The 15,865-nt window shown below is 33.3% G+C and overlaps 1 protein-coding gene across 1 annotated transcript; it reads right to left on the bottom strand.

The window, feature by feature from the left end:
* Positions 1 to 2,197: 2,197 nt before the first annotated feature.
* Positions 2,198 to 12,539, bottom strand: LOC132545934 (ras-related protein Rab-5C-like). Its single transcript, XM_060209612.1, has 6 exons — positions 12,426 to 12,539; positions 9,647 to 9,940; positions 7,278 to 7,429; positions 6,896 to 7,018; positions 6,237 to 6,330; positions 2,198 to 5,529 (listed from the first exon to the last, which is right to left on the bottom strand). Exons 2-6 carry the CDS (start codon positions 9,807 to 9,809, stop codon positions 5,417 to 5,419), a joined length of 645 nt encoding a protein of 214 aa, XP_060065595.1. The 5' UTR covers positions 9,810 to 9,940; positions 12,426 to 12,539; the 3' UTR covers positions 2,198 to 5,416.
* Between the last annotated feature and the right edge of the window lie 3,326 nt (positions 12,540 to 15,865).

Genomic DNA, 15,865 nt, shown 5'->3' with positions numbered 1-15,865 from the left:
GGTCAAGGTCATTTTTTCGCAAACTTTGTTGGGCTTCATCAAAGGAACCTTTCAGCCATATATAATGATTCTAGGCCTTCTGATATTTTGGAAGAAGTTTTTGTTTTAACACATTTGACCTCTGTGACCTTGAATATGGGTCAAGGTAATTTTTTTCGCAAACTTTGTTTGGCTTCATTAAAGGAATCTTCCAGCCATATGTAATGATTCTAGGCCTTCTGGTATATTGGAAGAAGTCGTTTAAATGTTTAATCACATTTGACCTCTGTGACCATGAATATGGGTCAGGGTCATTTCTTTTTGCAAACTTTGTTGGGCTTCATCAAAGGAACCTTCCAGCAAAATATGATAACTCTACGCCTTTCAGTATTTTGGAAGAAGTTGTTTAAATGTTTTAAAACATTTGACCTCTGTGACCATGAATATGGGTCAAGGTCATTTTTTCGCAAACTTTGTTGGGCTTCATCAAAGGAACCTTTTAGCCATATATAATGATTCTAGGCCTTCCGGTATTTTGAAAGAAGTGGCTTAAATTTTTTAACACATTTGACATCTGTGACATTGAATATGGGTCAAGGTCATTTCTTTTTGCAAACTTTGTTTGGCTTCATCAAAGGAACCTTCCAGCCATATTTAATGATTCTAGGCCTTCTGGTATTTTGGAAGAAGTTGTTTAAATGTTTTAACACATTTGACCTCTTTGACCTTGAATATGGGTCAAGGTCATTTTTTCGCAAACTTTGTTGGGCTTCATCAAAGGAACCTTTCAGCCATATATAATGATTCTAGGCCTTCTGATATTTTGGAAGAAGTTGTTGAAATGTTTTAACACATTTGACCTCTGTGACCTTGAATATGGGTCGAGGTAATTTTTTTCGCAAACTTTGTTTGGCTTCATTAAAGGAATCTTCCAGCCATATGTAATGATTCTAGGCCTTCTGGTATATTGGAAGAAGTCGTTTAAATGTTTTATCACATTTGACCTCTGTGACCTTGATTATGGGTCAAGGTAATTTCTTTTTGCAAACTTTGTTTGGCTTCATCAAAGGAACCTTCCAGCCAAATATGATATCTCTACGCCTTTCGGTATTGTTCAAATGAAAAGTTGACGGACGCCGAACGGACGGGCCAGGTGAGCTAAAAATATTACAAACAAAGAGTACTGCGGGCAGAACAATAAACCCCCGTCCCATGCCAAAGTGTCAAAATGTCAAAAGGGAAAACTGCGCTATATGCTTGACATAGTGCTGAAAAAACAAAGGGCAGTAACTCTTCTCAAATTTATAGAATTTCATGTAATGAATTTAAATCAACGAAGAGAAATTGCGACAAATTCTGTATCAAAGTACAATAACTCATTAAAAGAACTGATGAACCAAGCTACTGTGCATAAAAGATAACTTCATGACATGGTGATTGAGCCTACCGAGTTTAAATGGAATAGATTGGAAATTAGGAAAGGACATCTTCAGACAAGTTCAAACGAGGGGCAGTAACTCTTCAAAATATTTGAATCAAACTATCATTCTGGCAAAACAGAATATTATGTCATGGAGATAAAGCCCACCGAGTTAAAAAAAGGTCTGTTGTATTTTCTGGAAGATTTGCATTCAAATAAAATTAACAATGGACGGACTGACAACGCCATATCGTAATCATCACGTATATATTTTTGACAGACATAAAAAATGGAGGATACGTTTCTTTTGTGTGTCAGTATCTCTCTAAAGCCTCAAATTACGTTTATCTATTTACTGCTAATTAATTAGTAATTGACAGGAAATAAGTTTTTGTCAGATCAGTGAAAATCAACTTTCATTTTCTACTAAACAAGTGACTGATGAGCATTGACATATTGGCTGAACCCCACCTCCCACCACAAATATTTGTGTATGGATAAAAAACAGTTGGATTATTAAAAATTCTGTAAAAGGTTGAAACTAGCAAAATAGGTGAAATATTACAGAACATTTACATCTCATTCTCTGCTGATAGATGTAAAGGTGACATCTTCCACAGATAAGTCTTCAAAGAATGACTTATGTAATGATATTTTTCACTGTACTATTTCTCCGGGGAAACCTGATTGAATGCTATTCCTTAAGTCATCCCAGCAGAAGAAAGAAAACCTGTATGCTATTTCATAAAACAAACATCAATTTATCAATTAATCAAGGATTAAATTTTGAACTCAAGATTGGTTTTCATTATCAGATTTTTTATTTCAGTATTATTTGTATCATGATAATTTCTCTATGGAACATAAAGTCATACACAGCATTATCACAAACATTGGGAGAAGAAAGGTGTCACATATCAGCATGGTTTTGTTTAAAAAAAAAATCTAGATAATTAACAACAACAAATGATTTTAAGTGTTTCATCAATGTATCTTTATAATACCTTTTTACAAATTCTACCTGTATTCTTACAAATACAATGACGAGTCAATGTTTACACTATATATAGAAGCCATAATCAGATAAAATGTTGACTTAGTTTTTCTTATGTACATTAGTCGAGGAGATTAACTACCCTTTGTTTTATTAAGTCACTGTGGATCTTGTAATCAACCAGAAATAAACAAACACTCATAGTGCAGTGGTAGTTCTGCATAAATTATGGATAATCCCAGGCTTTTTTAATCAAGACTGTCTGTTTTTAAGACACACACTTCAAATGCAAATGTATACAGATGTTTGACTGTCTGCAAAGCCTGCTGTCTCCTTTACACATTTAAGAATAAAGAACTGTAGTTACCATTTGTACATTCTCTAAGCCTTACATCCAATGATTTATTGGCGATACTTGCTGAAATTTTAGAACCTGAAGAATTACTGAAGTACAGATTAATAAGATCCCATCGTTTACAAAAAACCTTCGATCCTCAACAGAAAATTATGGGAGTGAGATAATATGTGAATGATCACTATCTTTCTGGTCAAATGCTTAACCTTATGGACAAAGAATTTACACATAAATAGTACAAAAGCATAGCAGTTGCCTCTCCAAGATTTACAAATAGACATGAAAACAGAGCCTGTCCTCAAACATGCACACTGATAACATGTGAAATAGCAGATTGTTCTTATCGGAAAGCTTCCAAAGAATGAACACAATGTGAAAAATGCCTTTTTCTGAATAAATACAAAACAATTCACAAATCTGATCTTCCTTTCCAGTATACACTTAGAATGGAAACTTGGCAAAAGAATAAGGTCTTTGCATCAATCACAAAGCAGACTGTTTATTATTTTGATGGAAAAATCTTGAAGAGTTAACTACACATGCTTTTAAAATACTGCAGTAGATAAACAGACACAGAAAACAATGAAAATACACTGATCCCAGTCTGGACTTGTGAATGACAGTAGCATTGAGGGTAGGTTACTTCATTAAAAATCACTAAGTCTACTTTTACTTGAATGGTTATAAATATATTATGGTACAGTTAAACCAATTAAATGTGTATTTACTATACATTCCCGAATATACACAATTTACAAATCATTCCACTCTCACAAGCACTCTGTAAATACACACAGCCAAGTATCATTTCTATAACTCACTCATCTAGTCTTTTCTCCCGAAAAAAACAAATAGTGCACATTATTTCAGGACTTGACAAGTTTACATTTTTTTGTGTTGTCAAAAACAGGGTCCCAGGAAAAGTACATCATTCTATTACTATTTTGTGAACAAATACACATTTAAACATTTCTTCCTTTCAAAACAATGTTTACACGAGTAGAAGCACAAACAAGAAAAACACAAAAATACAGCATGTGTGCAAACAAGTGTGAAAACATCTATCATCCATACCATTCCCCACCCCTAAATCCCTCTATCAAAGTCTACCAATGATCTATGTCAACGTCACATATGATTGCACGACCATTGGTGCAACATGCTGTAATTTATTAATGGATAACATACACCAACAATCGCACTGCAACCAGTGCCACATGCTTTAGCTCATTAATAGAAAAAAGATTGATCGCTCTGCAATCCGTGCCTTGTGTTGTAGTTATCAGACCAACCAGACTAATGCACTACAATAAGTGCAGGTTTTATAACAGACAAATAATCAGCTGTACATGTATTATTTTTGAAATAAATATGTCGAAACACAACAGTAAAATCTATCTAAATGTTCTACAATGATGCCCTTTGTTCTAGGTGTAGTAACATCATGTTGAATTACCTTTCTATATGATGTTAAAATGTCTTATGCACTTTTACTGGTCTACATAGACATTTTGTAGACTGTTCCTTATTGAGGAATTCAATCTCCCGACTAAGAATAACACCTTTTTAAGCTAGCAAATATGACCATACAAAGCAAAATTCTCATACAAAATGATGTAACATATCATTCTAGCAGACTTTTCTCTTAGTCAGTTAACCTTGGATTTTATGCAAATATCTTACCTAATCACATAGTAGTATTTTATTTTTTCAATATTACATACACCAATTCCTTCACACCAAACCTGGAATTTAAACATATCAGGATTTTTTTTAAAGAAATACTTAACCTGGTAAATCTTAGTACAAACTTTCAGAAGTTTAATGGATTTCTTTTTCAAGTTCTGCCAATCAAGTTATGGTTATCTGCCTTAAAGAAGAAGCCAAGACCAACAAAATCCATTTTGGAAGAGATGAGAAAAAATTTATGTTCTGTACATCTAGAAGATTTTTTGATGATAATTTGTTCTTTTAAATATTTATTTAGACTTTCATATGCTATTACTTTGGATAAAGAATGGGAGAAAAAATATCAACAATGAAGAACTGCCAACAAAACAGCTTCAGAAACAACATTCTGCCACAAAACTATTTCCTAACAAAAATGTCCTTTCATAATCACTGCTGTTAAAGCAGAAAAGGAAAAACTTAATAGGACATGCCTCTAAAAATCTTTGATTCTATTAAGCTATCCCCTAGTTTAAATCAGGGTCACATCATCTCCTCCATCTCTGAAATTCTTAATATGCTACAAAATTTCTTTGATATATATCATAGAATGAATAATGGCAATCTTGAAATTTTTTTTTATCTTCTAGACCCAGAAATGTGATATTTTCTCATAATTTATTTGAATTATCAGATTGAGAACCGCAGACTGTCAAAAATCGAACGTAAATTTAAGTTCAAAACATGTGACAAATCCTGCTTCTTCAATTAAATGTAGACCTCTCGACAATCTGTTGTCCTACAAATACAACGTGACAACCTTGAAAATCCTGAACACGTAGCATGGTACAGACAAGCCCCTGCTACACAGACATTATGTCTTGGTCACATTTAGCTTTATCTTATTTGAAATAATTCTTCAATAAAAAGCCCATTGGGAGTCCGTTATTCCACTGGACCATATGTCTAGTCCCATTGCATTGTCCAATCACATTGCTTGTTACTTGCAGCATCCACCTTCTGACGCTTGACTCGTTTCGCTATTGTTTAGCTTCATCCCTTGTTGTCGCGGCTGTGCTGCTCCCCCACCTTCATTTTTAGGTAATTTCTTGGCTGTAACATTTAATGACCAATCATGTAAAATAAAGTGATAAAATGTTAGTGTAGACCAGGTTGACATTTTCTATTTTGACTCTGATGTTACTGTTTACCACCCAGGAATACAAATTCTGCTCTTTTCGGTTTCTTAAATCAATATCAACACATACCATTTCTTTCGTAGTCTGCTTGACATAGAAACATGGAAAGGATTCAAACAAATAACAGGTGGAAATTGATTCTGTTCAGCAGTTCCATCACACTAATCTTGAAGTGGTTTTTAGTAACAAATGTTAGTGATACTTTGAATTAGAAACAAGTTGTGGAGAGTAAGAGGTTCAAGAAAATAATGTACATATGCATCAGAGTAAAATATAGGATCATACTCATAGTATATACAAATTTCAGGAATCAACATCAACAAAAATGACAGGTTTCTAGAGTTCAGTGTGTTGATCTTTCTAATACTGTTATATGATCTGTAAATTCTGAAATGCTATCATGAAAAAATGCATGGGTAGTCAATATGTTCATATTTGAATTCACCATTGAACTTTCTACTTCGGTGTAAAATCCTGATAGTACAATCTTGTGTCAGTATGAATGAAATCTTAAGATTTTCATGATGAATCTTTTACACAAGATTGTTTGACACAAAAGGATAAAATACAGACCCCACATCATCTCTACAAATTGGTGTATAATGAATGAAAATCACTCACCTATTGCCAAAAAAATATCATTCACATTCATGGCAGTTTTAGCAGATGTCTCCATGAACAACAGACTATTTTCTTCTGCGTATGCTTGGGCTTCCTGAAATACCAAGAAATCTTTTTAAATACATCACAGACAACTATTTGCATTATCTAAGACTTTCTGGAAGATTGATAGGTTGTATATAAAGATTTAAATTACCAGTATTTGGTTTTTATTAAAGTTCATACAACTTTATTCAGCAAAGATAGAACAGTTCAGGTTTTTTTTTTTACAAAGTGTGTACAACTTCATTGTTAGAGTGAGTTTACTAAACCTAGAGCACTGTTAGACGTTTTGTAATTGTAAAAGCGAGTACAATTTCATTTTCATACATTCAGCAGAATACAGCCTCAACTTAATACTCCATCATATTTTCAACAGCCTTTCTTCTGATCTAAACCTATGGTCAAGTGTGACCTCTGACCTTGACATGAGAGATACAGGGTAGACAAGGTTACAATGATAGGCACAGAAATGTATACACCCATCACTTCCTGGATATATAAGTGGGTGGGTGTGGGAATCGAGGAAGGTTTAAGAAATTGTAGAAAGTTGCTGATGATAGAATTAATATCTCTTAACATGGAATATGCTACAAAAACACAAAGTACAAAAGTTTTACCTCATATTCAACCATTCGTTTGTTTGATAGATCAGATTTGTTGCCAGCTAGAGCTATCACAATATTTGGACTGGCTTGCCTTTGTAGTTCTTTCACCCAGGTCTTTGCTCTTCCAAATGTGTCCTTCAAACAAACAAATCTCATCAAATTATGGATGTCTTTTATCAGTCCTGCAGTAAGTATTCCTTTAAATGCTATAAATACATTTTTGAAAAAAGTCACTGTGTTATATTCACATTTCTTTCATAATTTGGTTCCTTTCATCAATACAAATTTTTCACAAATGAACAACACAATTGCACAAATGCAAGTGATAAATCAGAAATATTAGTCTATTGGTTATGAATCTAGTAAATAAGACAATATGTCACTTATAACTCACTTGGTTCGTAATATCATATACAACAATGGCGGCCTGTGCTCCTCTGTAGTACATTGGGGCCAAACTGTGATAGCGTTCCTGTCCTGCTGTGTCCCAGATTTCAAACTTTACTGTTGTATCATCTAAACACACTGTCTGTGTTAGAAATGCAGCTGTCAAAGATAGAAAATAACCATCATTGTTTATCATATATCTATACAGTCGGACAAGTTTCTATAATTACTACATCTTGAAGCATTACAACTAGAACATTGTTTAGTACAGTAAAACTTCGATGTGTCGAAGTTCAAGGGATCGTCGAGAAAACTTTGACACATCGGGACTTCGACTCATGAATGGTGACCGTCCAACCACAAAAAATACACCTGATGTATATACCATCCACTCAATGAGTCAACACTGGACAAATTTTCCTGACAAAGACTCTACTGTAAGATTTCAAAAGACATGTTATAGCAGAAGATTGTGTTATAGTGTAAATTTTAAGTCCATGTTTCTAGCAAAATATCAATTGACAAAGGCTTTCATTTTTATTAATGGGTGAATTTGCAATTGATATCAGAAGATTTTAACTGAGAAAAATTTCAGTAACAGATTTGAATTGATAAAAGCTTCAGTAGAAGAATGTAACTGACATAAAAAAAAATGAATATTTTAAGTGATAAAAGCTTAACAGAAGATTTCAATGGACTAAAAATCTTTTGTAAAAATATTCATGTGAGAAAGCTTCAGTCAAGGATTTGAATTGAAAAAGATTTTTAATTGACAAAGATCTAAGAGGATTTTAACTATTTTTTTTTTAAAATTTGTAGCAAAAAATATAAATAAGTGAGAATCTTTCTACATAAAACATATAGAAGAAGTTTCCTAAAACAGGACTATAATGATGTACATCTTGTCTAATAGATCATGTCAATTATTTAACTATATCTGAAAGAATGTTGTAAAAATATCTACAATATACACTATGTATAGATATACGTTTAGTACAATATACTACCATTTTCCATCACCTAAATTGAAACAGATTTGAAGTGTCCAATAAATTTCAAATGTCAACATGATAACCTTTCACATTTGTGACCGATGTAAGCGACTAAAATACCCATGTGTATGAAATCAAACACTGCAACACACACATAGAATCACAACGTAATTTTCTCTACTTCAGATATCCAAGCTATCATTACATGCATGTTACTCAGTATTCTAAAGTCAATGTCCGTAGATTACATGTATAGCTATTATAAGCAGTTGTATGCGTCAATTTTGAATATCAAACTAACTATAAATATTAATATTGAATATGGTCATTTTTATAAGATTTTTTCAGGTGAGTCTAGAACACCAATTTAGAAATTATGATGAGTCACAATACAGAGACATAGTGAGTGCTTAAATTTTGAGGGAGTCCCACAGGAAAAGCATGTATTCAGGACTCAATTATCCAAGTCTCCAAAATCACTGGAACATCCAACTAATGATGAATATCAATATCAAATATCACCCATCCTGTAAAAAAGCAAATTTTTTGGTCTATTTTGAAAAATGGAGAAATACTTCGGAGAGCCTTTTTAGTCAGAATTTTAAAGAGGGATAGAGTTAAAATATATGACATTCAAGAAGATTACATGGACAAAATATAACAACTTTGATGTTAGATCAATAGTTTTTTTTCATGGCTGCATCATTTCAAGCTATGTTATTCAGTTAAAATATACTAATTTGCTCTATTTTGAGAAAATCTTCCCATTGTTTTCAGTTTATAAACAAATTTCCAGTCAAAATAATATTAAGAGGGGAAAACACTCAGAAATACTACCCCCTTTTTGAAGTAAAAGATGTCAAATTAATCCCTGACATTCATCTCCAGTGTCTTTCATGTTTTTAGTACAGTCTACAATTCGTAGTCCTATCCAGGAACAAATTATTAGACCATCAATGATCATTATGTACTTTCAGACCCATACATTAAGTTTCTGTAGTTATCTTAAACAATTTGTTAATCAAATTCCAATATATTAAATTCTACATTCTAGATGTTTTATTTGGTGTAACAAGGGCATTATTTAGTTTGACATCTATAGAGACATGTTATATTAACCTGTATATGCTTATCATTATCAGAACATTGCATAAAATGCAGATGTCTTTTTCAATGTTAATAGAATTATATCTAAACAATGTTCCAAGCTAGACATTTGCCCTTCTTTTTTCTTTAAAAAGAAAAAAAATATTTGCCCGTCTCTTTTTTTAAAGAAAACAATATTCTTTTTCCCAAAATGTGCCCCCACATGGTGTTGTAATATTCACTCATAAAAAGCATTGCTCTCAGAATATGAATATCTTTAATAAAGTAGAACAATTACCTCCAATTGTACTTTCTTGATATTCATGAAATTGTCCTTTCACAAATCTTAATACCAAACTTGATTTTCCCACAGCGGATTCTCCAAGCAAAACCAGTTTGAATTGACAAATTTTCCCCTGGGTGGCCCCATTGGGTCTCTGTGCACCAGCACGGTTGGCCATATCAGAGTTCTGTGTGAGTTTTCAGTATTGTTACTGTATACACCTGGCCCTTGGTGGACCAGAGACTGACAACAAAATAGTCTTCCTTATAGGACGATATTCACTCTGGATTATTCGTTATTGCCCCTTTTCTGAAAAATAAAAAGATTTGATATAAAATCATTGGAGTTAATCTGAAATATACAATACACATGAATATAAATTTTGTGGGATATGAATTTAGATGTGAAGGACATGACCACACATTTCTTACCTAAAATTAATGTACAGAATATTAATGCTGCCTGTAGGTGATAATGATGCAGGTGAACTTTTAGGCTTCAACACAATAAATCGAATAGTTACATTATCATAGTTATGTATTTAATAAGAAATTCTTAACTATCATTGTAATTGCAATGTTTTTATAATAACAGAGGCTTTGCTTTTCACTTGTAGGCAAAGCAGTGTATATAACTCTTGATGCAAAAAAACTTAAAAGTAACAGCTGCTGGTACACCAAATTATAGCTACCTGTGTATTGATTAAGATGATGATAATGCATAAAAAGTGCCTGTCTTAACAAAGTCTATCTGATAAGGAAGCCTTCCCCTATTTCAAGGATGCAAATTCAATGGAGGCTAAACTCTACAACGAATGAAGTATTGAAACAAACGCAATACTCCATTTGTTCAGTGGTCAGGTGAAGAAGGATTGGCTGGGTCATTTTTTTTCTGTGTAGCAATGTCACAGTCTGGATTTTCTTGCATCACATACAGCATTGTGTAGATCTGATAGTTTGAATCCCTTTTCCTAATGTCATTAGGCCAAGACAAGTAAATTTTGTATTTTTGTTTTGTACCTTTGTTATGTTTAACTTGTAGTTAGATTCTTGTTACATCATCTCTGTGAGAAATACCAATAAACTGTCAATTAGCTCAAATATTGATAGCAGTAAGACTGTTTGCTTCAAAACAAAACTACAAATTGCTACAAAAGGTTCACAAATGCAACCTAGCAGGAGTAGATTTCTTTTCATTACTCTTTTTTCTTTACCAGATGCTGTTCAAAAATTACACTTATTTTTCTGTCTTACCAGCTTCAGATAGTAGCAAGTTCACTTTTTCTGAAAATAAGTACTGGAAGATATATGATAAAGGTTTGAGCCGAGAGCAACCTTTTTCTCTATTTTTCTTTCTTACAAATTTGGAGCCATTTCCCAAACCAAGTGTAGCCTACAGGGAATTGTGTGGCCACAGATAAGTTGAAACTTTAGAACATCGATCTTGATTGTAGTTGATATCATTAAATGAGGCAAAGTAGCATAAGAGTTGGGAGCAGTTTAGCCTAGTGATAAGATGTACATGTCTGATTGGGGCAGAATATATTTTTTTATTTCTTTTAACCTATAAGTAATACAGGTGAAGAATTATATCAGGCATAATGTTTAATGTACGTGTACTATCATAGGTGATGCAGCTCTGAAAACATTCCTTATAAATTGATAGGATCCCGATTACAGAGAACAAACACAAGTATCAACAACATACATGTGGTGTACTTTCAGACCTCAAACATGCATCAATGCCTTTACCTATACATGTAATGTAAGTGTTGAAATGTCATTGGCCAACAAACACTGGCCACAACATACTGTCTGAAAAGTGAGATACTTTCTTTATCTTGATCAGCTGAGTGCCAGTCAGCCAGAATTTCTGGGTTCCAATCCTAGTGGAGAAAAAAATAGTAACTTCTCTTCCAAAAGCACACATGCAGGGACCCGAGATTAAAACTTTGCTTTGTCCCACAGACATTGCTGTAGTCCCTGGTAACCCGAGAACAAGTTCTTTCTGGGAGGTAGAAGTAATAAATAACATGCGATCAGCTAGACATATTATCTCTTTAGCTCAATCTACTGAGCGTAAGACTAGACCTAAGCCAGAGTTCCCTGGTTCGAATCTTAATGTAAGCAAAGAAATACATAATGACCTATATTACAAGCCCACAACTGCTATGATTATGATGGAACGTCTTTAGATGCCAAATTATTTCATTTCTGGGTTATAGAAGTAAGAAAATGAATATTGAGATGGTACCTTTAGCAGTATAAATAAAACTATATCTCGTTTCCAACGACATTTACAAACATAAGAAAATCAATTTACTTTGATACGCCTGTAACATTTCCTCGACACCATTAAAAATATTTCACATGTATTCCAAATGTTTAAACCATGCTCAAAACATTTCAACCCTGAAACAAAATAAACAATGTAAACAAAGACACGAAAGTTACATAAAATAATTTAGATGAGTCACAGTCAGCTGAAAACCTGGCATGTCTTTTGAAATTGGGGCAGAATGAAATTCTCATAATTAGGCTAACATAGATGCGATTTAATTAAATTCTGATAATTTTCTTTACAATCCACACATCTTTTAAATTATAGATGGCGACACCGTTTTTATTACAACTGTTAAGCGAAAACCAATACACATAACAAACGAACCGAGACAACTTTGTAAACAAGGAAGACCAAACTGTCGGCCATTACATTGACGTCAAATCGTAAGTGTGCCATTCATTGGGGGAATATCTGTATTGTTTCAAAATGTTATAAATTATCTATGCCTTACCACAAGTGACAAGAGAGTATTCTTTCAAATTGTGACGTATAATTATGTAGAGGGTTAAAAATGTCCTCTCAATCCCTCTATCTGTCAAAAATATACGCAGAAACACCCTCTTGTCGTTGCAGCCGCTGTATGACAAATCGGATACGCTTCCGTTGCAAAAATTAGTGCAAAATTATCAACCTTAATATCAAACAATTAACAGACTTCAATCATATGAGACACAGAATGTATTATAACAAGATATTTGCCAACGTCTTTCATCTCAAAAGGACAGAATTATTTACATTCTAAGATTGTATTTATGCGTAGTAATACAATTACCATGTGCAGCAAAAAGACACCCCATAGAAATGACGTCATGTCGGAAGTCAATGTTTCTTCTGCTTCTTTTTTTCTCGTTCTACCGTATATTGATTTCTCGGGCTCCTTACCAACAGCTCCTGTGTTGTCTGACGATGATAAAGTCTTTTTATGTAGAGTTCAATGCATGTTTCATGTTAAGGTCATAGGCTTTCCTCGTGTGCTTGATATAGATACCCACGTCTAGAATTGTAACTAGACACTTAAAAATCTGGTAAGTCTACCGTATCAAAACATGCAAATTAGATTACTAAGTTCTGCATAGTGTTAAACCATTGAAATGTCGAACACTATTTATAGGCATGCGTATTTTTCGGCGATGAGCTACAGTGAAATTTCATTCAGCTTTAACATTTTTATTTGCACATTCGTAGTAATGGACATAAGATTTTAACAAAATTTTAATCAGTTCATCATTTATATACAACGAATTCAGTAGTGATTAGAGACGGGTTTTTACACGGAGTACCCAAACTTCTTAGCCCTAGGTTCACAAGATATATATTCTACTGTTACTTATTAATAAAAAAAACACATATTCTAACTCTCTCTTATTTGTTTATCAAAACTTAATTTAAATAGACTTATTGTACTTCTAGCAGTCTTTTATCCAACCTAAATCATGCTCAAAATAGTCTGTAATATGAATGTTGCCGAATTTAGTTAATTACAGTATGTTCTGCTCTTTGCTTATAATTCCCGTTTCCCCGTTAGCCCCTAGGAATTATTCTGACGATCTATCGACTTTTTATATCGGTCCGGAGTTCATCGACTCTAGACCGACATACGAAAAAAAAATCGATAGACCGTTAGAATAATTCGGGCACAATTACCAATATAAAGCGAAATTCGTTAATAAAGAAGTTAAAATGAACTTTCAATGTTCAACGGTATGCAAAACTAAATGTTTCATGTGAACAACTTGGCGTGTGAACATAATGACTGACTTTTCATGTTCACGCGTTTTATCGCGTCAGACTTTCGCAAACTTGATGACGTGTTAACATTTAAAGTAAACTCGTTTGAACGCCTCAGTATTGTCAGAGACGTATATGTACGTCTCTGGTATTGTACATATAAGTTGCTATTACTGTATCAGTCGTGTGTTTTTGTGTTTATTTTTAACGAGTATTGAAAAACACGTTTCAATCATTTTAATAGGTCATTCTTATTTTTTCAAGTATGTCTGCATGGACTATAACGTGTTCACTTTTAACGCGCCATTCTGGTACATCAATAGTCGTGATCATTGTAAATGAGAGCACAAAACGGTGAATCCTCAATGTGACCATTGTCATGACACCGACACGTGCTCGCATTTTGAATTTTTAATTTAATAAACAACCTGTTCACATTTAATCACATCTAATACAAATCAATTTCACGCACTTTAACGCGTCAGTGCAATACACAACGTGTCCATATTTTATAGCATTTAATACACAACATGTTCAAATTTTAATGCGACAATCTAATACACGACATGTTCCCATTGTGACGCGTCAATCTAATGCACAATGCGGTCATCTTCTAATGTGTTATCTAATGCACAACTTGTTCACATTTCATCACATGTAATACAAAACTTGTTCACATTTTATGCACCACGTGTTCACATGTAACCACTGTAAGGTGTTGATATTTTGACGCGTCAATCTAATACACGATGTGTCGACATTTTGATGCGTCAATCTAATTCACAATGTGTCCATGATTAAATTCGTCAATTTTGCACTGAGGTCGACAAATTTAGACCATTTACTCCCCCCTCTCTCTCCCTCCTACTCTCTCTCTCTCTTCTATTTAATCTATAATACACAAGTATATTGCCATATCCGTCGTAACATTTCGGATAAAGTAGGATTTTGATTTCCGGGATAAAATTCCACTTCGAATTATCAGAGTTTTTCAAGTTTTCCTAATTCGAGGTTTCCGAGCTTTTATTACTGAGATAAAGATAGGTTTTGCCCGGACCGACAAAGTACTTCGAGTTAGGCGGAGTATTCGAGTTTTTCCGAGTTCGAATTAACAGAGTAAAAATTTGTAATTCACATCGTACTAACAAGTACAAGGTGTACGTACGTCCTGACAGTAGTTGATCCAAGGAGCTTATAATTTCACGTTCTCAAATTGAGAACAATGTTATCACAAAAAAAAAAAAAAATTAAAAAAAAAAAAAAAAAAATTTAACATGATGATCATTCTTTCGATATGAAATAAAACAAAAGTATTTGTAAGCTTGCTCAAAACTTAATTGTTGATACCAAACAATTTATGTATGTAATGGTCAACATATAGTGATATCTACCTAACTGTTGACTCCAGACTTTTGTTTCTGGTTTCTGTCAATTTTGTTTATCTTCCTGATCACTCTTCTGCTCCCATATAATGTAATTTATATTATGAACAGCATTTGATGCATATCAGGTAAAATGATTACAATCTTTTGCAACAAACTTGCGTTTGACCATTTGTGGTTTCAATACTTTTCAATAATTTAAAAAAATGATAAAAATAAATAAATAAACTGTTCATGAAGGCATTGCAATTCGCGATCATTTAACACTCCTCGCCTCAATATCAACCAAGAAAATAGAACTATAGCCAATGAGATCATAGAAACCACCCATGCTTCCCTAAAGCTTTAACGTTAAGTAAAATTAAGGGTGAAATAATGAGGTGCGGAAAAGAATTTGACAGAGATTGCGTGTATATACGATGACCCAGCATTGACAATACGTTACCGTTTATTTGAGCCTTTTATGTTCTTTTATGTATGTCTTAGCGCATTTGCCAGAATGTGTTAGATAGAAGATATGTTTCACACAGGAAGTTGCAATCTTTCTTTGTATCGTTTCAGACAGAATAGTTTAATGACCAGCGTTGTATGACACAGTATTACTACGATGTGTCCGACTGAATAAATATTTCCGTGAAAAAATTTCTTGGTGGAGATTATGATATTGCCTTAAAAAAACAAACAAAGAGATAAGTATTTTTATTTATACACATTGCAAAAATGTTTTGAACATAATATCTTCTAGTTTCTATTTATTGGTCTGTAAAATTCTGTATTTTCC

This window comes from Ylistrum balloti, unplaced genomic scaffold (genome assembly GCF_031769215.1).
Source record: "Ylistrum balloti isolate Yb309-2 unplaced genomic scaffold, AGI_CSIRO_Ybal_v1 Utg369868, whole genome shotgun sequence".
Taxonomy (NCBI): Eukaryota; Metazoa; Mollusca; class Bivalvia; order Pectinida; family Pectinidae; genus Ylistrum; species Ylistrum balloti.
Note: the sequence above shows the minus strand (reverse complement) of the source record. Positions and strands in the feature narration are given on the sequence as shown.

Coding starts and splice junctions, on each gene's coding strand:
- LOC132545934 (XM_060209612.1), bottom strand. CDS start 9,809: ATGGCCAACCGTGCTGGTGCACAGAGACCCAATGGGGCCACCCAGGGG. Junction 7,430..9,646: donor TCAAGAAAGTACAATTGGAG/GTAATTGTTCTA, acceptor TATCTTTGACAG/CTGCATTTCTAACACAGACA. Junction 6,331..6,895: donor AACGAATGGTTGAATATGAG/GTAAAACTTTTG, acceptor TTGGTATTTCAG/GAAGCCCAAGCATACGCAGA.